The sequence below is a fragment of the Varanus komodoensis genome, unplaced genomic scaffold (assembly GCF_004798865.1).
Source record: "Varanus komodoensis strain SLA01 unplaced genomic scaffold, ASM479886v1 scaffold33, whole genome shotgun sequence".
In the NCBI taxonomy this organism is placed as follows: domain Eukaryota; kingdom Metazoa; phylum Chordata; class Lepidosauria; order Squamata; family Varanidae; genus Varanus; species Varanus komodoensis.
In genome coordinates, this window is record NW_025335817.1 from 10,295,986 (window position 1) to 10,317,395 (window position 21,410).

The 21,410-nt window shown below is 48.0% G+C and overlaps 2 protein-coding genes across 5 annotated transcripts in view; one reads left to right on the forward strand and one right to left on the reverse strand.

Moving 5' to 3' along the window:
• The window catches only part of PLIN1 (perilipin 1), a 19,211-nt gene extending 7,412 nt beyond the window's left edge, over positions 1-11,799 (forward strand). For 3 of the 4 annotated variants that reach the window (XM_044438836.1, XM_044438837.1, XM_044438835.1), the window contains exons 3-8: positions 1,438-1,639; positions 3,476-3,558; positions 4,888-5,083; positions 6,437-6,609; positions 7,862-8,107; positions 10,581-11,799. In XM_044438836.1, the coding sequence (XP_044294771.1) occupies positions 1,438-1,639; positions 3,476-3,558; positions 4,888-5,083; positions 6,437-6,609; positions 7,862-8,107; positions 10,581-10,982 (1,302 nt within the window). In that variant the 3' untranslated portion in view covers positions 10,983-11,799. Of the gene's footprint in view, positions 1-1,437; positions 1,640-1,727; positions 1,993-2,755; positions 3,559-4,887; positions 5,084-6,436; positions 6,610-7,861; positions 8,108-10,580 lie in introns of those variants that run through there. The other variant, XM_044438838.1, reaches the window with a different exon arrangement.
• Positions 11,800-15,464: 3,665 nt separating this feature from the next.
• Positions 15,465-20,162, reverse strand: LOC123027710 (ras-related and estrogen-regulated growth inhibitor-like protein). Its single transcript, XM_044438841.1, has 4 exons — positions 20,024-20,162; positions 18,942-18,995; positions 17,149-17,225; positions 15,465-15,890 (listed from the first exon to the last, which is right to left on the reverse strand). The coding sequence occupies exons 1-4, from the start codon at positions 20,160-20,162 to the stop codon at positions 15,465-15,467; spliced, it is 696 nt and encodes a 231-aa protein (XP_044294776.1).
• Between the last annotated feature and the right edge of the window lie 1,248 nt (positions 20,163-21,410).

Below are 21,410 nucleotides of genomic sequence, written 5' to 3' on the forward strand. Positions count from 1 at the left end.
ACATTGCAACTGGGAAAACCATAGCCTTGACTATACGCACTTTTGTCGGCAGGGTGATGTCTCTGCTTTTTAGTATGCTGTCTAGATTTGCCATAGCTCTCCTCCCTAGGAGCAAGCGTCTTTTAATTTCTTGGCTGCAGTCCCCGCCTGTGGTGATCTTGGAGCCCAGGAAAATCTGTCACTACCTCCATTTCTTCCTCATCTATTTGCCAGGAAGTGATAGGACCGGTTGCCATGATCTTAGAAGCCTTTTAAGACAAGTCATACATCAGTCAAATCAGAGCGACAAAGAATCTCTCGACTCACATAGGCAGCCACTCCTCAGAAAATGGCAACGAAGAAAAAGAGACATCACCTCCTCCAATTCACTGAAATCTCAGTCATGGCCAGTTGGCAATGCCTGTGATTAATTTCTTGAGTAATATCAAAGAATTCTCAAAATAAGATCTTATTACAAGTCAAACAAATAAAATATCTGTTTCAAAGTCATTTCCAAACATACAAACGGGAATGCCTTGAGAAACAGTCTCAGCCTCAAGTCCAAGCTGTCCGGAACATGCAGTTATTCTTCAATTAAAAGCCACAAATAAACACAAAAATACTCCCAGTTAATATTCTCTTGCCAAACTCAGTTTACACTATCCACGCTTCTCAATTCTTAGTTCTGAAACAAAAACTATAAACAGCCTACATGTAAAGAGAGCCAGTGTGGTGCAGTGGTTAAGAACATGGGACTGGGACTCAGGCGACCTGGGTTCTAGTCCCCGCTCAGCCATGGAGCCAACTGCGTGACTTTGGGCCAGTCACAGACTCTCAGCCCAACCTACCTCACAGGGTTGTTGTTGTGGGGATAAGGTAGTGGAGGAGAATGATGTAAGCTGCCTTGAGCCCTTTGTAGGAAAAAGGCAGGATATTAATTGAAAAAAAATAAATAAATAAAACGTCATTAGTCATCTGATTGTCTGTTCGAGTCCAAATTTGCAAACAAAAAAAAGACTTAAAAATCCAAACTGCAACAAATTAAAGTGTTGTTGTTGTTACTACAATACCAATAAAATAATAAAGAGAAAAAGGAAAAAGAGAAGAAAAAAGGGAAAGTACATGTGGGGTGGAGTCTGGCCTCATTCAAATTATCTTGTTATCAGAGCATTAGACAAATCCGTAAGCTCACCTATCAATTAGAGATGCAGAATTACCTCTCAGGAGGCAGTTTAATACCCTCCTGAACAAGATAAGAAGGTGAGTGGCATCTAGCCGTTGTCATTCGAGTGGCCTTTCCCCCAGAAATCCACCCACAAGATTTTCGTTTAAAGGTCTACAAATTCATGTAGCTGGAAAAAGCTGGTCTGCTTTCAGAATCCACATATTTGATTCATAGAAAACTAAGATTTTCCTCCTGCAAGGACTGGTCCCCTTCTTGTCTTCCATACTTCCTAGGAAAGTAATGCACTGAAAAGGTTCCTGCGTCTTCCAGTGGTGAATTCGGCTTGCAACAGCCTCCAGAAGTTGTATACCACCACCAAAGAGGTCCATCCCCTCATGGCGTTAGTGTGCGGGGCCTATGAACGATGCGTCCAAAGTGCCACATCTCTGGTTGCGTGGAGCATGAAACCTATGGCACACCAGCTGGGCCCTCCAGGTAACCCCTGTCTGAGGGCCAAAATGCATGACCAGGGCAGCTACATTTCCTTGCTTTAGGCCCAGCATCAACAGGTACATGCTTAGGACCCCAGATGCACCACCAGATACACCGCCATTCCCTGCCCTGGGCCCTCTTTCTGAAAAATATTTCCCGCCTCAGCTCAGTAATCTAATGCAGCAGCACTCAGTTGGCATCTGTGTCACCAGCAGACACAGAAGTAGCCTTGGTGGGATGTGGGCTTTTCCTCACAGTTCCTGGGAATTCATCCACTGGCAGATGTGTGGTGCCACATTTGAATCCTGAATGCTCTCCCCCCACCCCCAGAGTAGCCATCTCTGACCTTCTGGCATGTAAGCAGAAGCCTTTTGAGCATCAATTATTTTAGTTTGTTTGTGTTCTAATGCCTTGGCAACAAAATGTACCCCCAGCAATGCTACTGCATTATTTATTTATCTATTTAAAGTTTTTATATGCCATCCTAAAAAGTCTCTGGATGTCCTTAAAAGTTATTGGGAGCAATAAATATACCGTATTTTTTGCTCTATAAGACGCACTTTTTTCCCCCTCAAAAGTAAGGGGAAATGTCTGTGCATCTTATAGAGCGAATATGTGTGTGCAGTAAGTCTGTCAGATGTGCAGCCCATGGGGAAGTGATGGGGAATGTGCCTGTGATTACGTGCCCATTTGATTCAGAATATTTTTTTTCTTGCTTTCCTCCTCTAAAACTAGGTGCGTCTTATGGTCAGGCGCGTCTTATAGAGCGAAAAATACGGTAATAACAGAATGCCTATAAAAAGATAGATGTGCTTCTTGGAAAAGTGAGCCTTTCTATCCTAGTGGGACCTGGGTTCTTTGATAGAGGGGTAGAGATATAGATGTATCTTGGGACCCAAAATACAAAATACTGCTCTACACAATGCCAGGTGGCTCCATCTAGACACCAAGTTTACTTCTTACAGCAGCCTTGAGGAAGCTGCCACCTTAATTTCCTACAATGCTCTGCCCACTTCAGCTTTTCAAAATCCCTCTCTCCTCCCACTCACTCCATGCAAATCCATACTGGCATCCATTGGTGGCTTTTTTCCCCATTTTTTTAATATCTGTGTGGTGCAGAAGCAGGTACTGGAAAGCAAATGCTGGATGGGGTGGCCTAATCCTGAGCACACAGTGGTCCCAATCTGAATCTGAATCAGTGCCATGTGTGCTTGCTCTGCAGCAGGGATGGGCAAGTTGGATGGTTTATCCTATAACTGCTGTCAGAATGATTATGGGACACAGAGGCCAAAATATCTACATGACTCCAAGTTGCCAAGCCCTGCTCTTGAGGGAAAAATTAGATAAACTTTAGGCAGGAGAGAGGACGTTTCTCTCATCCCACTCACATTCCTTTTCCTGTTATAATTAGATCTCTGCCTCTCCTGAGAAAATGAGAACTACTGTAATGACGCAAACATGGCTTTCTGTCCATCACATCTTATTCTGCCTTGAAGTTCCTTAGATGGCTCCCAGGCTGCAAAAGGGAATAAGAAACGCATGTGCTTTTTTTCCACCCAGTGTTCTGCTTTGAACAAGTGCAGGAATGTAACAAGTATCCCCGAGATGCACCGCCCACAGACACACAAATGCTCATTGCAAACACTTCCCTTGTTATCTGTAATTCTGCACCAACATAACATTTGGATGTCAAGCAAAGAATTACCTTCTGCCTCCAGGTCTATCTGGAAACCCAAGGGGGCTTGGATGGGTGTGCATGGACCGGCATGGGCCAAATCATCCAGTCCAGAGCCATGCTGCCCTCGCACTGCGCTAATATGCACGTCCTCTTTGATTCAGTTGCAGCAGTCAATGCCCTGGCATGTCAAGGTCTGGACCGCTTGGAGCAGAAGATCCCTGCCCTCCACAAGCCAGTGGAGAAAGTAAGTTAAGGCCGTAAGTGACTGTGTTGCTGGATTAAACCAAGAGTTTTGGCATGAAATGTAGAAAGCTGCGCTGTGGGAAGATAGATAATTTGTCCTTTTAGCTCTTGTAGTATTATCTACTCGAGTCGTTGGTCAGTGGATCTACAACATCTCAGGTGGGTATTTCCTCCTTCTCTGCTTCCTATGTGAGTCTTCGAACTAGAGATTTCAGAGATTGAAAATGGGAACTTCCACATGTAACACACAGGCTGCATCACTGAGCTGCACCCAGTGGCTCACCCAGCCGTGGCTTCAGCTCAGCTACGCTCCTCTGTTTCGTGTAATATTCAGCAGTAAATAGCCTCAGAATGTGAAGGTTGCCTTTAGATAGCACAAATGGGAGCTGCAACAAAATGTTGCAGTGTGGATACTGCAATCAAGCTACTCCAGTTCCATTCCATGCCATTCCCTCCACCTCATCCCAGCTTTTCCATCCCTCTTACCAGCATCAACAGCCAGCAGCATTCCTTGGCCCCAAGGATGAGGTTTTTTGGGGTTAATTCCTCTCCCCACAATGTTTTCCTAACATTTGTTACACTTCTGCAAACCTCAGAGCTCCCCCAAGTTTGATGATACCTTTCTCTTGACTGTGGGGGTTGTCTTCACAGCTACCTGAAAATCAGCACCTGAGGGTAGATACAGGCCTCCCACAAATCTGTTTTGCATTACAAATTGGGACTACAATTCCAAGAATTCCTCACCATTGCTTGTGTCTCTTCAGGTACAGTTAAAACTTTAACTATGGATAGAGTTAATAATTCCCACCCATCCATGATGTAGCTCCTTAATGAGACATGGTACAGCTATTGAGCCCAAGAGGAAATTCTGCCAAGACTATAGTCTAAGGGTAGTCCAAAAATATATTGAAAGATCGTCCAAAAAGCACATGGTGCCCCAACAGATTCACACCAATTCTAGCCCCTGCACATTCAGCACCAAGTTGTTGAGAGCAACGGCACTGATCCCAAACTGACGGCTCAGTGCCAGCGTGGTGGCACGAGGCCTCCTGTGCCAGATGGAGAAGCTATGCAGAAGAAGGAGCCATGTTCATAAGGAAGTCAGAATCAGGCCTCCATGAGCATAGGGTGGGGCAGCTGGGCTGACTATTTAAATCTCCAGTTGCTGCTTGCAAGCAGCTGACACAACAGCCCCTACAGATCTGTTCCTGACCTAGTGACCTTCAGGACAGCCTTTCTACTTAGCACTGGTTCCTTTCTGCTGATCTTGCTTTGACTTGAAAGGCAGGAATGGGCCATAAGGAACCTTCTTTGTCGACTCCTTCTCCAGGTTACTTCAGATGTAAAGGATTCCATCTTAACTTACATCCAAAGTGCTATTCAGTCCCTCATGAATATCTTTGGAGCCTTTGGATTAGTTGCCAGAAATTATGAAGAGTGCAAAATCAGCATGAACAACACCACAGAGTACGTCAGGAGCAGCCAAGTAAGCCAGGTGGTGGAAGCTGGAGTAGATGCAACTCCTGGTAAGCTGGAGGAACTGGTGGATGTCCTTCATTCAGTCGATGAGCACAAGTCAGGTTAATGTTTACCTGCTTTACCTGTGGGTGGTCACAAGTCTTGGGTATGCCAATAAATCTGTGAAGTTTCCCATCACCAAAGAGGACAAAGGCCAGTCCTCCCAGCAGCGAGACTTCACAGCATCAGGCAAACCTTCCTGGGGAGCATGTTCCACAGTCGGGGCACCACTGCTGAGAAGGCCCTTCTCTGTGTAGGGCCATAAAACAATAGACCCTTCTCTGAGTACCTCAGAACAATAGACTTTTAGCTGGGCTAGTCCAGGCCTGCCTCTGCTTTGCCTCTGCCTCCTCTTCCACTACAACAACTCCTCCGCCAAACTCCTGTTTGCTCTCCCTGTCCCCTTGCTCTGGTTGCTTACTCCCGGGGCTGCTTATGTCCCAGAAGCCCTAGACCAGCTGGGACAGCTTGCTCTGATGTCTCTCTCTGCTCTGCTTGGAGTCGGGAGTCATAATTTGTGTAATTATGGGTTTTATTTTAATTAAAATAAAATTCAATAACTTTTTTCTAAATGAGAGAGATTGAGGGGACTGGACCTTTTCAGCTTGGAGGAGATTCAGAGGGGATCTCATTGTGACATATAAGTATATGAAGGGGTATCTCATGGTATAGGTCATGACCTGTTCTCCCTTGCAGTGAAGAAAAGAATGTGGTCCAATGGGACAAAGCTTTAGGAACTGGGTTTCAGGTGGATGTCAGGAAGTGCTTCCTGACGGTTAGGACACCTAGGAATGGGACCCATAGAATGGACTTCCACAGGAGGTGGTGAGGGTGTTCAAGGAAAGTTTGGCCATCCATATGTTGGGTATTGCATGAGTGGAGCTGGCTGGAGCCGGGAGTCCGACTAGATGGCCCAGGAGTCCAGGATGGCCCAGACTAGATGACCAGCTCTCCATGTTTCTATGTTTTACATTTTACCTTTCTTTCCCTCTTTCTTTGTTTCACACCATTTTCTTAAATTGTAAGATGCCTTGTATCCTTCAGTAAAAAGCTGGGGAATTAATGAAGAATGCATTAACACTAGTTTGAGTGGATCGCAGTGCAATCCGATGCATGTCTGTTCAGATGTTACAGATGAGAGCCAGTGTGGCGTGCTGGTTAGGAGTGTGGAGTGGCACTCAGGAGATCCGGCTTCTAGTCCCCACTCAGCCTGCTTGTCTTGTATCCTAGCCTATCCATTCATAGCTATGCTGTGGAGTCACAAAAATAAAAGCATGAGGAAAAAGACAGCCTTGTTCACCGATTGCACGAATGTTTTCTCCCCCTCCCCCACCCCCGCACCGCCATCTTTTTCTCTGTAGCCCATGAACCTCCAGAGAAATGTATGTCTAAGGAAGCATTTCAGACCAGTGCCTTTGGGAAGATAAGAGCATTTGCTGCTACTGTTTCCCAGCATCCCTACAGACAGATATCCCGAGCCATCCAGCATGCAAGAGACAAAGGAAAGGCATTGGCTATGTGGATTCCCAGTCTGGTAAGCAGCCTGCCTGTGGAACGATCTATACTCAGCATCTTTACTGGCGTGATAGTGCCTGACTCGCTGCTGTGACACGTGCCTCTCACTCCAGCCCATCCTTCTCACACTATCTCTGCCATACTGTCCCAGAAGAGTTACATCACAACTTTTAAATATATTGCATCCCCGCTCCCAGTATATGTACCAGAGGGCGCTAAACTTGTGGTACTGTTCTGAATCCCAAAGGAAGTTTCAGAGGTCTGGTGGGGGGAAGAGGAAGTGTCCAGTTTAGGGTCTGACAGAACAGCAGCAATGCTAAGGATGTCTTTCAGTTGCTTTCCTTCCTCCCTCATGCTGCCCTGTTGCAGGTGTGGAGTCTGACACAAGACGATGTGCCAAATGGTCACAATCTGCTTTATAATATATGTGTAACCAAAACCCAATGGAGTTCAGCCAGGCCATTGTCCAGTCTCCAAACATAGCACTGAATAGAGGACGTAGCCTGGAAATCCCAAGTACTTCCTGCCAGTTAGGACCCCAAGGGTATGGAATGGGCTTCCACAGGAGGTGGTTGAGGCCCCATCAGTGAAGGTGTCCAAGGATAGGAGGGACATGCACAAAGTAGGCATGTCATGAGTGGAGACGGCTGGGGGATCAGACTAGATGGCCCGGGAGACCCCTTCGTATTCGCTGTTTCTATGATGAGATGAGCTACTGATGTTTTTTCCACCAAATGTTCCAATACCATAATATTGGGAATTCAGGTTTGCTCTGAAATATTTTTATTGACATACTTGCAAACATTATCTAAATATGACAATTGCATAAAATTCCCTTACATGATTTAGATTTTAAGAGATAAAGATATCTGGAGAGATAAAGACCCCGAAAACCTAATGGGCTACTTTTATTTTACCCCAAGAGCTGTGTATATAAATATATATGCTTCCTATAGAGTGCCTCCTGAAAGAAAAGAACAGAACACAATTTTTTAGATTTGACCCAGTAATGCATCTATCCTAGTTGCCACAAATTTCCTTGGATTGTGATCATGCACTGTGTTACTAACTGGGCCCTAGGAGACAATGTGTTGCAAAACATGTGTTTTTTGGGGGAGGGTAGAAATAAAGCGTTATGGACCATTTACTGTATCACTGACTCAGGTTCGGCAGGGAAAGGATGCTCATGGCTGCAGTGTCTGAGTTGGAGCTACTTGCCATGAAGGTCATGCTTGTTCACCAGGTGGCTTGGTTTTCTTTTCTGCTTCTAGCCAGTAGAGAAGGCAGAGAGGCAAAAGCTGCAGGGCAGCCTGACTCGGGGACTACATACGGCCTGTGCCACCACCGTCTCGCGCCTGAGGAATGCCCCCTTCTTGCCTTGGAACGCAGCTGTGCCGGTTTGGCTATTCTCTCCACAGGAGGCCTTGTCTAAGGCTGGAGCCAAAGTGGGCATGTTGGGGACCACCTTGCGCAGCATCACGGGCAGCCTGCTTACTACCACCTTCCTCTATGTACCTGTAAGTTACCTTTCTTCCCACAGCAGGGGAGCTGGCTTGACAGGCATAACTGGGGTTGGCCTGATGCCATGCACAGCCTTAAGGATAGAAACTATCGGGGTCCATCCCCCAGGGCAATATTTAATATGGCCTCTGCCTGCTACATTTTGAGGCCTGAGACAAAGGACAAGGTGGCAGCCCTGTCCTTTCCATGTCAAATGGTAACGGCTGGACTTTTGTTTGATACTGACAATGGGATCCTGCCTCCACCACACCTGAGAGAGGCAGATTGGCTTAGGAGACAAAGAGCAGGCTGTCTGGCCCGGGACTCCCTCAGTCCGCTTCTGCCTTGCTGGCATCTGCCGCCTGAGGTGCCTGCCTGCTGTCTGCCTGACAGCAGGTCCAGCCCTGGTAGGTATTGCTTTGGATCTTCAGATGCTTTGGGCTAGTGCATTACCTGGCCTACCTGCAGACACACACACCCCTCCTCCATCCCCCTTCCCCTCTCCCCACCTCAGTTTTATACCCACCATCCATAGCTGGAGGAGGTCCCCATCACATTGGGCCACATGGGAATTTCTTTTTCATGATACGATCATGTCTGATGAGAATATCCCTGTCACCTAAGCAGAGCTCACTGACCAGGGTCCCTTCCATACCTTAGTTCTGGGACAGGTACACATTAGTGTGAGGTCCCCTGCAACATGCTGTCAGGGAATCCCAGACTAGCAGCCTGCCAGAATGTACGCTCGGATCCATGGGGAGACGTCCATGTTATACACTTCATAAGTTCTATGGGTGAGAATGTCCAGGAAAAAACCCTCTGCAGGGACAGACCTACAACAGCACTGCCAGGCAGAGGTGCACAAACAGGGTACAAATTTCCAGAACATTTTTGTTTGTTTGTTTAGTTGCGAAGTGATGCGCCTTCCGACCTGAGGGGCTCATCTTCCGGCGTCATATCTCTTTGCCTTTTGGCACTGTCCATGGTTTTTTCATGGCAAGGATACTGGAGTGGGTTGCCATTTCCTTCTCCAGTGGATCACGTTTTGTCAGAGCTCTCTGCTATGACCTGTCCGTCTTGGGTGCCCCTGCACGGCAGCGCTCACAGCTTCATTGTGTTACTCAAGACCCTTTGCCAAGGCAAGACAGTGATCCATGAAGGGGCCCAGAACATACACAAAATGTTTTATAAGTTTCTAGTTACGTGTGCAGGAACACAGCAAATGATGAGGAAAGAGTGGTCACATAAATTCATGGGCAAAACAATATCAAGGAACTGCAGGGGGACATGACACAATAGTACCACAAATATCTGTGATTGCAGAGCATTGACATGACAGTCAGTAAAGGCACATGAATCATGACAGGTCTTGGGGGTGAGTGAACATGTAAGCATATGCAATGGCAACAGAATGAGAACAAACAGAGGCGATTGCCCCAGCCAGCAGCAGCACTGGGACAAAATAACATTCTTTGAGAGCCTCTGAGCAAAGTTATGCACCTTCTTAACTCCGCAGAAGATTAACTTTGCAACACTGACAACACTTGGCTGCACACCAAAGAGGATACCGGTGGCCTCAGGCTAAGCAGAGAGCTGGAGTCTCTTTCAGCTACGCAAGGAAAGGGCAGGATTTTGTTCAATGTTGGGAAAAGGAGCTTGTCTTCCAGGGTTTTCTGGGAATGGGAGCAGGGCACTGTGGTTTCACTCAAGCAGCACATATAAATTCTTCTGTTTTGTCTACATGATTTATTTGGATTTCCCCAGCAATGCCCACGTTAGCTCCTGCTTGGGACATGGCCTCATGCGGGAAGAACTGCAGACGTCGTCAGCCTGTCCTCCGAGGAGTGAAGGGGGCTTTGTTCAGGTGGTGAGAGCGGCTGCCCAGCAGCTTAGATCTCCCTGCTGACAGTAAACCAAGTGATGGAGAGCATTCAGTGTTCTCACATGCAGTATTCCAGTCTGAGGACCAGTCGGTGCTGGCTGGCTTCCGCCCTCTGTCCCTGACTGGCACTCTTCAGAAGTCTGAACGGCCCTGACTGTGAGTCATGCTGAGGGTGCTGAAGGGAGTTGTCCTGTAAAACTGGAGGTCCTGAACCTCCTTCAGCTCAAGGGCAAATTTCATTTTCAGATGAGCTCTGGTGGCAGTCCTGCAGTGGTCAGTCAGACCAAGGGAAAGATGGGGACAGCCTCAAAATACCAGGGGTGAGGCTAGGAGAAAGGGGTGGTCGGGGGAAGGGGTGTGGTCTTCCACAGAGCCCTGGAGAGCCAGATCAAGAACCTCGGGGGCTGAATTTGGACTTCAAGTTTGGCATTCTGCAACCCTGGTCTAAAACATCTGGAGAGAAACACATCTGGGACAGGGTCAGAGTTGCCAGCATATCTTAAGTCAAAGCAGCAGGAAGGGCTTTGGTTTATCCTCAATTTGCTTCTTTTTCCTTTGCCTCTTCTCTCCCCCACCCCCTTCATGCACCCCATTTCTCACTGGTTCAGTTCCCAAAGGTCTTGGTGGAAGAAGAGAGAGCTGCAAGCAGGACCGTGGCTGATTCTGGGCCAGGCCAGCAGCTGGAAGACGCTCCTTCCATTGCTGCCCATCCCAAGGGGAGTGAGTTCAGTTTTCTACTGCACGGGGAGAGGCGACTGAGTCGAGGGCACTTCCCCATTCCCTTCATCAATCTGGATGATCCTCCAGTTCCACAGCAAGCTCTTGAACATGGCCGGGGCCTTGCTTTTGAAAACGAGCATCTAGGATCCCGCAAATCAGCATTCTCTCCTTATACAGATGGGGCTTATAGCAGAAGACGCAGTGAAGGTTTCTTGCGCACCAACCCCGAAGTGATGTATAGCAGGGCTCAATATACAGGACTCTATAGCACCACCTTCAAGAAAGACTGAGCCAGGGACCATCTTCATCAGGGCTGTGCAGAAGATCGTAGATGTCAGGGGCTTGAACTCTCAGCATTGCTAGCATTGGCCATGCGGGCAGGGACTTCAAGGAGCTGAATCCCAGAACTGTTGAAGTCTCTTTACTCCCGTCTCCTCCTATTCCCCCTCCCCATTCTCTTGCTGATCTCCTGAGACTTGCTTTGTGCAGAAACCATGAAATGTCCGCTCAGCTTATGTACTGCCACAGACAGCAGGTGTGTGGGCAGCTTTTGCCCTTCCTCTTCCTGTCCACGCCTGCTGCCGGCTGCTTCTTGTTTCCCACGCCACCATTACCTGGCAAAGTGTGTCTCTTCTCCCCTCCGCACCTGAATGATTGCGCATGGAGCTGGTCTTTCAGTCAGCCTACCGGGCAGCCCCTTCCCTGTGCCCCTCTGTCAGGGTCTGGAGACTGGACCCAGCTGCCCCTGGTGCAGAGTGCTGGGAAAATTTAGATAAATGCTGGCAGAAGAGGGATGCTTATGTATCTTTGTGTTATAAAATTCCTGCACCCCTTTCTTAAGAAGCACCCCAAAAAAATCCAAGCCAGGTTACTGTTTGGCATTTGCTGTTACTTTAAGAAGCAGGACTTGATGGCTTAGCCAAGAAGCTTCCAGGGCTGTTGTTTTACTGATCAGTAAGAACTGGTCAGGCTGCATTGCAATCACCCTCATTTGTATGCCAAGACTCACAATAAACCTATGACCATTATGTTACTATCCTGCAATCAAATGCCATTGTATTGAGCCCCCTCTGCAGACCCCTCACCCTCTTCTGACTGTGTTCACCTTATTTTGTCATCTACTGTGACTCAGAATCTATATAATACTCTGTATATGTTCTAAAAGCTTGTAGTTGGTGGTGCAGACCACTGCCCGGTAGCATGTTGTCGCAAGTAACTGCAGGGGCCTTGGGTGATCTTTCAATAAAACTGCTGAGGTTCGAGGCAAAGCGGTTCCTCCCCAACTAAGCCTGGTTTTCTTTGTTGTGGCTGCCATTGTGGCTTTCTCGACAGGAGCAACACAATTCACCTTGCGAAAATTTGCAGGATCAGGAGCACACCTGTAGGCAATTGTAAGGATTGGTACCTGTGCATCCATGCAGACCACCTGGAAGCCTTGAAAGGCTTTCCTGCACTGTTCAGCATGTGGGCCTTTGTGGTGGTTTTGCAGTGCTCTTGATCCTGCTTCTAGTCTTGTCCTTGTCTTCATACCTTGCCAGGTACCTGTGCCCTTTCCTTTTCCTCTGGCTCTGACCCACTTTGTTGGCACCTAATCCTTGCCTCTTCCTGATTTGATTCTGCACTTGCTTCTGAAGCTGTCATGCCTTCTTGATCTCTGGCCTTGCTTGCTCCTGCTCCTGCCTCTGCCTCTGGACCTTTGCCATGTGTCTGACCCTCACTTATTCTTTACTTTGCCTCTGTCTTTGGCCCTGTTGTACCATGCCAAGAATCTCCATCCACCGATCTCTGTCCAGTGAAACAAGGCCACTCCACATGTGCTGAAGAGCATAAGAAGAGCCATGCTGTCAGACCAAGGGTCCACCCACTTCAGCATGCTCTTTGTATAGCAGCCTATCCACTGTCCTTGGGAATTCCACAAGCAGAATAGGAATGGAAACAGCACCTTCCTACCCATGCTCCCCAGCAAGTTGTCTACACTGGAACACCCTCCGAGACTGGACATAGCGTAAGTCACTGGGGCTAGCAGCCACTGATAGCTTTCTCTTCCATAATCCTTTTTTAAAAAGCCATCCAAATTGATACCTGCCCCCCTACATCTTGTGGAAGTGAATTCCACAGGTTAACCCTCTGTACTGAATGTCTCAACAACCAACTTTGTGGAATGGCCCTGTTGGGTCCTAGTATTTTTTCATCACCACTCCAAATGCCATTCCAAGCTTTACAGTTGCTTTTACATGCCTGATATGTTAGAAGAACAAGAAACCTGTTTGTCAAGCTAAATTAAAAATCAACCAAACAAAAACACTCTGAGCTTGTGCAATTTGGTATTTAAACTCATTGAAATCATACCACCACTGTGACTGCCGGACTAAAAAGAGACTTTTCTCCTGCTCTCCCGATGTGCTCATTGCCTTCTGCAATGGTAATTTTGCCCCAACCTGCCCTGCCAGGGCCTGAAAGGTGACTCTAAAGTGCAGCTCTAGCAGCAGCACTGTCAGCTTCCTAGCTGCCAAGAAGTCTCTTCTCATCCGTTTCCTACAACGGTCAAGGGCCTGGGGATAATTTCCCAGCAGGAGACAAGCTGCAGCTTCTTCCTGGGACCAGTTGGTTCAAAATCTGCCACACCCACACAAGGGCTTGGAAAGGGGCCATTTCCCTGCTGGCACAGGTGTGTGCTGTACACTGCCTAGCGAGAGCATGCTGCTAGTGATTGTCTCCGAGGGAAGGCAAGGACATGGTGTTCCAGGCGCCCGCTTGCACATTTGCGATTGCTCAGAATTGACTAGCCGTGTTTGAGGCAACTAGAAGATGGAACAGGAGGTTGAAAGAAAACTGGCATAGATCCTTGCATCTTGGCAGAGCGGAGCAGCTGACAATATGCCCTTTCCTAGCTGCCAATACCATAGGCGTGTGCCGTACATCACTTAACAACAGCAACCAGCGTGATATCAGAGAAGGCATCGGGATGCAGGGGGAAGTTTGCTGGAAGGACGCAGCGTTCCAGCTGCCTGCTTGCACTTTACTGCCTCTCAGTCAGACCTACCCACGTTGAAAGCCAGCAGGAAGATGGAACTGGAGGTCAAATGAGAATCTGGCATGGATCCTTGCTTCTCGGCAGAGAGCTGGAGCTGACAATGTGACTTTCCAAGCTGCCGAGACAGGGGGAGAGAAGGTACTCCACTAATATCTACACGGAGGGACTAAGGACATACCATACACGCATGCCACATTCATTCTTCGTGGGCTTAAGAAGGGAAGGGCACAAGCATGGTTGCATACATCAGGGCCTAGAGTCAGACCTTGCAGCCTTGGCTTCAGGATCCCCAGGCCTTTTGAATGGTGAGTCCTCCTTTTCAAATAGCAGTCCTTCATTCCTTCCTTCTTTTATTCATTCATAATTAACAGATACAGCCTTATCTCCTGAAAGGCCATCAAAACAGTGTGCAACAACTAAAAACAATAAAACCTTGTAACAATAGAAACACCAAGATCAAAACCAGTGGAAGCATTAAAATGGCACATTTTCAGTGGCTGAACTGAAAAGAGTTATCTGAAAATACAGTGTCTTCCATTTGACGGCATCCTCGATTTGAAGAGGATGAGTCTGAGTCCAGTTTAAAGAGGACTCTAAGTAGTTGCTCATCAAATGTGAGCACCAGGAGAGCAGGCTGAGGAGGCAGCCACAGGGGCACCCTGGTCACTTTTCTGTACTGTGGTGACAGGGACTGTATTTCTATTTAAATGACAGCTGTCATGTCAAAATGTGCGTCTCTGTGTATAAAGGAACACATGGAAACGGTATGCATTTTTTTTATGATGCATAAGTAGCCATGTAGGCAGCTCCTGGCCTCAGCCGACCAACCACAACATTGATGGCTGACCTGCCCCACCTGGGTGTAAGTTGCTGTTTTAACGCCTCCAGCATAGTATTGCCTGGGGCATTGTGGGAAACCAAAATGGGGTGAGGTGCTGAGGACAGGCAGCCCTGATGCTGCGAGAGAACCCCTGCAAGTCAGCCCTCCAGCATGGGAGGGTGTCCAGCCACCAGAGGGCACTCTGTCACAGGACCCATCCATCCAGTGCAGGGGTATTGAACCAGGGCCTCGTGGGCTGAATCTGGCCCTCTGCAGGTCTCAGGTGGGCTCTCTAGGGCTGCCCAGAAGGCCATGTCTCCTTCTAGTAGCCCTGTTCTTTCCCCTGGCTTTTGCCCAGGGCTTTCCCCATTTGAAAGGCTGAGATGCCCGTCATAAGCCTGAACTGGGGGACTAGGGGGGCTCTTGGTCCCACCCAGGACCGGGGGTCCCCAAGAGCTTCTCCAAAATTGAAAGGAACTCTCAGCAGAAAGAATCCCCGCACTTCTAATTCAGGAAACTGGTGGGTGTCTGGTATGGAGCAGACACACGGCCACGCACAAAGGCCAGATGTTACAGCGCCACTAGGGCGGACAGCCTTCCGTACAGGAGACTCAAAACTGGCTTAGGCATTTAGCTTGGCAAGTAGCCTCAGGCTCCCGAAGACAATGCTGCCGTCTCAAGGCTCTGGTTCAGAAAGGCAGAGAGCGGGTGGCCACTGTGACCTCCCTGGTGCTCGGCTGATGCCTCTTCCATTCTGCCACCCCAGCGGGTACCCACATGGCCTACTGGGCTGGACCGGCCCTGCAGTCTTCTGTCCCAGGCTCAGGATGAGGAGGAGGAACAACACTGGATGTCAGAGGCAGAAGGAGAGAGGGGGCATGGAGGAAGGGGTCGGCATTCCCAGATCCTCAGCCCACCTCACATGGAGTCTGTCCTTTTCCGGCCAAACACGGAAGACATGCTCTTGACAATGCTGCGGATGCCAGTGCCTTTCTTCAGGGTTGTTTTGGCCTCACAGATGCACTCCGCCAGGCTGTGAAAGACCACAAGGGCCCCATGATAGGCTTCTGATGCGGACACTTCATAGAATCTGCAGTCCATGGAGAGCGCCAGGAGCCGCCCCTCCTCACTGGAGACCACTCGCCGGTGGTGCAGGTCCCGCTTGTTCCCCACAATGACAATGGGCACTTTCTCCTGACTTGGACCTTCTTTGGCTGCCTTGATGAACTGGACTTTGGGCTGGACACTGTTGAAGCTTGCCCGGTCACAGATGCTGTAGACCAAGACAAAGCCATCGGCCCACTGAATGCGTTTATCTTCAACCAAGCTGTTGTCCACATGCTCCTAAGCAAGAAATAAAGCTGCCACACTGAGCAAACAAACTGGTTAGACTGATCTATAAAATAATTTTCATTGACTAAATAGGAAGTCCAAATGCATCAGTTAGTCTCCCAATTTAAATGACATTTGTAAACAATATTTTTAACACAAGTACATATAAACACCACAGGCAGAAATAATAGTCTTAAAAGAGGCATTCCTTCCTGCAGGGGAGGCGGAGAGGGAGAGGGTTTTTGGATATGCAAATTTGTGCTGTTTTTTATCTATTTATTGACTATTATAATTGACTAAGACCACTTTACCCCAGGCTGAATTGGGAAAACAGAGAAAACTGTTAGGCAAGATTAACCAATGAGGTTTATCTTCTGGAGGAGCAGAAGAAATGTGTGGCATCCCCACTTCTGTCTTGGTTGAGATCCCATGTTTGGTGCCATGGAGCTCCTACTGGGAACCCTCCTTGTCAGCTCCCGGTTGCCTGCACCCTGTGCCCCCAGGACTATTCCCCAGAGGGTGGGATTGCAGGAAGTGCAGGTCAGGATGCAGGCAGCATGGAGCAGAGTCCCCATGGGCATGATGCTGAAGTGGCCAGTCTAGAGTCTCGTGTCGCTGCCTCCTTCACGGCCTGCTGCATTCTTCATCTGGGCAACCTCTTTTTAAGGCACGAAGTCAACCCTCCTCAACAGGGATCTACAGACCCCATTCAGTCTGTGCTGCCTGTGTTATGTAGCACAAATCCCCCCAAAGTGAAAAACAGCCTGCAAGACTATGGAATCTGTATGACTCTGAAAAAAATGGTTCCACTGCAGAATTCATAAGTTTGATTCAGGACAATGAAGAGCTGATTTTGACAACATTCAGACCATTTGGTTCCGGAAGCTTCATGGCTGATTTCTAGGAGGTGTGTAAGGAAAAAATGTAAACAACTGCTATTCCCTTTTGAAACTTTGTTTAAAGTATATTGGCAAATTCCTTATTTAAGTGTTCCATGGAGAACAGGGAAACCTAGTATGCTTTTTTTGAAGGAATCTGAAGTGAAGTTCTTACCTCATGTTTTCAAATTTTCAGGAATCTTGGGATATTGCTGTCTATATATCTATTATGTTGCTGCTCGTTATAGCTTACTATTAATTTGTTTTAATTTTTTTAACTTTCAGGCAAAGCAATTGATTTGAGTAGGAACATTTTATTGTAGTAATAATAGAATGAAATATAAATACTGGAACTATAATACATTTGATAATCTATAAAAGAGCTCCCTCACCTGTGAGCGGGGAAAATCCCAGATGTGGAAAAGGATCTCTCTGCCTTCCACTGCCATAGTATGGGTGTAGACAGACTCTGGGTGGGGTGGGAGGAGAGGAAGCAGAAAATTCTAATTGCCCAAAAGCCACCCTGAAGAGCCCTCCCCTCTCCGTATCTACCACTTTATCCACTTATGTACACCCTTCCAACATGGAATTCCTCTGCAGGTGTTAGAGACTAGCAGCCCCATAAAATGGCAAACATGAACTGGGAGTTTAAAATAGACCACCAGTCCCATGAGAACTGGATTCTACTTCTGCAGGCATGAAATAAGCGCCAGCTTCAGGGCTGAGGGGCCTTGGAAGGAGTGGCCTCAATGTTTTGTAGGCTGAGGCTGCTCACATGCACCACAGTCAGCCTTGGATAGATTGGAACTACTGTTTTCATTCCTTGGGATGCTGCGGAGCAATGCTGCATTGCGGGTATTGGGAGGAGTTAAAATGGCAGCTCCAAGTCACCCACCCACTGTGGGGCTCCGGGAACAAACCTGTCCCCAGGTGCCAATGATGCAGCACTAAGTACTACTGGGTGCCCAGCAGCCAACTGAGGACACTCCATGTTAACACTGGGCTTGCAGAAATCCCTTAACTGGAAGTAGATGGCCATGTGTCCGCTTTACAGAGCACAGTCCTCTATTTGAAGGCAGTCTCTCTTTGAAGGGCTGGCCAGCCCAAGTCTGGTTTTGGCGACATACAGGTATGTGAGGGGATGTCACATGGAGATGGGTAAGACCTGTTCTCCCCTGCAGAGGAAGGCAGGACGCGCTCCAGTGGAGCAAAGCTCAGGGAGCCAAGGTTCCATTTGGATGCCAGGAAGCACTTCCTGACAGTCAGGACCCCGAGGGTGTGGAATGGGCTTCCACGAGAGGTCACTGAGGCCCCATCGGTGTGGGTGTTCAAGGATAGGCTGGACATCCACATGGTGGGCATTTCGTGAGCGGAGCCGGCTGGAGCCGGGGGTCAGACTAGATGGCTCGGGAGGCCCCTTCTGACTCACTCTGTTTCTATGTTTCTAAAGATAACTCTAAAAATATCAGAGCAGGGGCTTTGACGTTGCCCCCCCCCACAGGTCAAACCTGGCCAGCAGAAGGCACGGGCACACAGGCAGCCTAGTCACAGTCTTCGCACTGTGGCTTTCTGTCTGTTCCTCTTTTATTTATAATAATTATTCCCCTTGTTTCATTTTGGATGGTTTCATTAGAGGGTCCTGGATCGAATCAAGTCACTGCTTTGCCTAGACACAAAAATAACAAAACTGAGGCTGTTAGATTTTGGACACATCATGAGAAGGCACGACTCCCTAGAAGACCATCATGCCAGGAAAGGTTGATGGCCAAAGAAAAGAAGGACCAGCTATAAGATGGATTGACTCCATGAAAGAAGCCACAGCCTTGAATTTGGAAGAAATGAGCAGAACTGCCATAGAGAGGAGCTTTTGGAGGGTTTCCTTTCATATTTTACGCAATTATGTGCCCTCTTTTCATGCAACTCTGTGTCCTTTTCTGTGGGGCTTTTCATTCCCTCTCTTCCAGCCACCCTAACTGAAAGTGCCTGGCACTGAACCTGGGATTCATGTATGCAAAATGCATGTGCAAACTCACCCACACATCCCTGATCATCATGGCACAGAAGAAGGAAACGATCCAGCACTTTGCACAGAATCAGTTCCTTTGGCTGGGACTTGTTGTTAAGGATGACCTAAAATCAACAATCTCAAAACTGTTGGCATGGCAAAGATGATGGTGACACTTACCCAGATTTCCATATTCTCCGATAAATCTCCTGGTGAGAAAGCGCACCGTCAAAGCTGAGGAAAAGAGTGGGAGTTGTAACTGCTAACGAGGATGGCTAGAGAGGTGGAACTTGTTTCAATTTTTAGTCTGAGAAAATGGTAGGGGAAAAACCAATCCTAGAAACAAACTGAAATCTGCAAACATGCACTTTCTCAAAATTCAGTTTTGCAGGATGTATATAACTTGCATGATCGCAAAGATTTTTCTAGGAAATTCGTTTACGTCATGCAGCACCAAAAACTTAAATATTGCATAATTGCAGCATTCGCAACCATGTGCTCATGCTAAAATGCGAACACAGGATCGTTGCCAGCAGGTTTAGATTGCAGTTAAGCATGCTTACCGTGCAATCAGATGTACCTTTGCTGAGAAAAAGTCTCACTGTGTTACGTTTCCTTACTCACAGGAAAGTATGCATATAAGATCCCAATTTTCCTTGCAATCAAGATTAAGTGAGCACTGGAGGGATCCTATAACTGGACTGCTTTAGTCAACACTTCAATCCTACACGAGACTCAAGCAAAGAGGCTTCTTTGCCGCCAAGCAAAGCTTATCTGTCTATAAGACAGAGGTCCAAGTTTTACCGACTTCCAGCTGCAGTCCTAGTTTTGGAAGGCTAATCAAACGGGGCGGGGGGTTGACTTTGAGTAACCATGTGGATAATTCCACCGGAGGCACTGAAACAAAGCCATCTGATGAGCCCTAAGGCTTTCAACGCTTTCCTTTTCCACCCCTCTGGTTCACTTGCAAATCCGACGAGCTCGTTCAACAGTTTGCTAGCGCGCGGACTATTCAACTTTCTTGCGCACAGGCAATCGCGAACATGTGAAATGCTGCCAGTTTGCGGGTTGTTTGTTAGGTTTTCAGGGAGGCAAAGGAGACCGGTGCCTCTCAGAAGACGCGTGCCAAATTGAAGTGCACACGCTGATTAGGTTTCGAGATCACTCAGGTCCCCGCCTTGAATCGTCCACAGAGCGTTCGCCAGATCCGCTGGGTTCACCGCCGTGCCTCGCCCTTCCGACCTCGCAGAGACGAAGCTCACCTGATTTTCCCACCCCGTCTGCACCGAGGACCACCACGTTGGCTTCCATTTTCAGGGGCGTGGGAAGCGGTCCCTCCGCCGCGGGCTGAGGATCCGGGGTGAAGCTCGCGCTTCGGCGCAGGGGGATGCGGAGGACCATTGGGAAGAGCCGTGCGCGCCACGTCCGTCAACCGGGGAACTTGGCGGCTTCTGCGGCGCCTGCCTCGGACGAGCCGGACGCCCCTCCGCGACGCGAGTGTGGGAGCGCGTGGCGGGGAAGATGCTGCGCCCAAGGAGTGGGCGGTGCTTCCTCCCTGGGAGCTACGGACTGAGCACATTCCCAGCACTCAGCCCCAGAGGAGGCGGAATGAGCTGCGGGCTAATTTTATTCACCAAGCAAAGATGCTAAAAAGTGAAGCTCGTGGTGAAACCGACCCCCATTTTAAAATACTGGGATAATCCGGGTGTCTCCTAGAACTTTCCATGATGCACATAAATCTCAGCATCCAATGTGCCAAAAGGTGCGTGCAAAGGGGCCAGCCCTCCCATTTGGCAAAGCAAGTGGGCAGCCTCATGCAGGGTGTCATCATCTACTTGATAATTTTATGTTTGTGTGTGTGTTTTAAAGTGGATTTGTACCCTATCCATGTATCTAGTGGTTAAGAGCTTGGAATGGGACTCAGATAATCTAGGTTCTAGTCGCCCAGAAGTTATCTTTTTGGGTCATCATGTGTAATGTTCAGGGTTGGTTTTATTCTTAGATGTTTTGACCTTCCAACAGCATTAGCTCTGCATATATGGTTTCCATTGTTAGTTTTCAACATACCTTTGAGTATTTTTAAAGTATAGATTAAAAGAGCAATCCGGTGCATGTTTAGATACAGGAGACCTACAATTCCCAGCCCAGCCAGCTGCTTGGGACCTGCTGGGAGTTGTAGCACAATTCCTGTATGGTCCCCAACTGGGGCCTTTCCTGAATATTCATACATTAGAACGGGTACAGTCAAAATTCCTGAGGACAATATTGGGAGTCCAGAGGGATGCCTTCAATGTGAAGGTAAGATTGGAGACTGGCCAGACTAAAATTGAAGCCAGGGTATGGGTCGCTATCCTTATGTACTGGCTCAGATTGTCGTATTTTCCAACTGGCCTTGCTTCATTAATTTTGCAAGATGATTTTAAATCTAATAAAATCAATTAAACAGAAATTAGCTTCTTTAGGCCTCCACGTGTGGACTCTGCTAGACATGGAGACTGAGCAGGCAGCAGGAATCCTCAGGCAGCCACACTGCTGATATTGAGAGACGGAGTGATCTTAATAGTGTCTTAGAATTCTCCCTCAGGGAGGACTATAGTCACATTGAGACTGCTCCACCTTACCTTGCTCGATTGGAATTGAATTAACATA

Excerpts from the sequence above, each read along its gene's own strand:
- LOC123027710 (XM_044438841.1), bottom strand. The coding sequence starts at position 20,162 with ATGGTCCTCCGCATCCCCCTGCGCCGAAGCGCGAGCTTCACCCCGGAT. Across the intron at positions 18,996-20,023 it reads AGACGGGGTGGGAAAATCAG|CTTTGACGGTGCGCTTTCTC; the intron begins GTGAGCTTCGTC and ends TCTTTTCCTCAG. Across the intron at positions 17,226-18,941 it reads CGGAGAATATGGAAATCTGG|AGTCTGTCTACACCCATACT; the intron begins GTAAGTGTCACC and ends CACCCCACCCAG.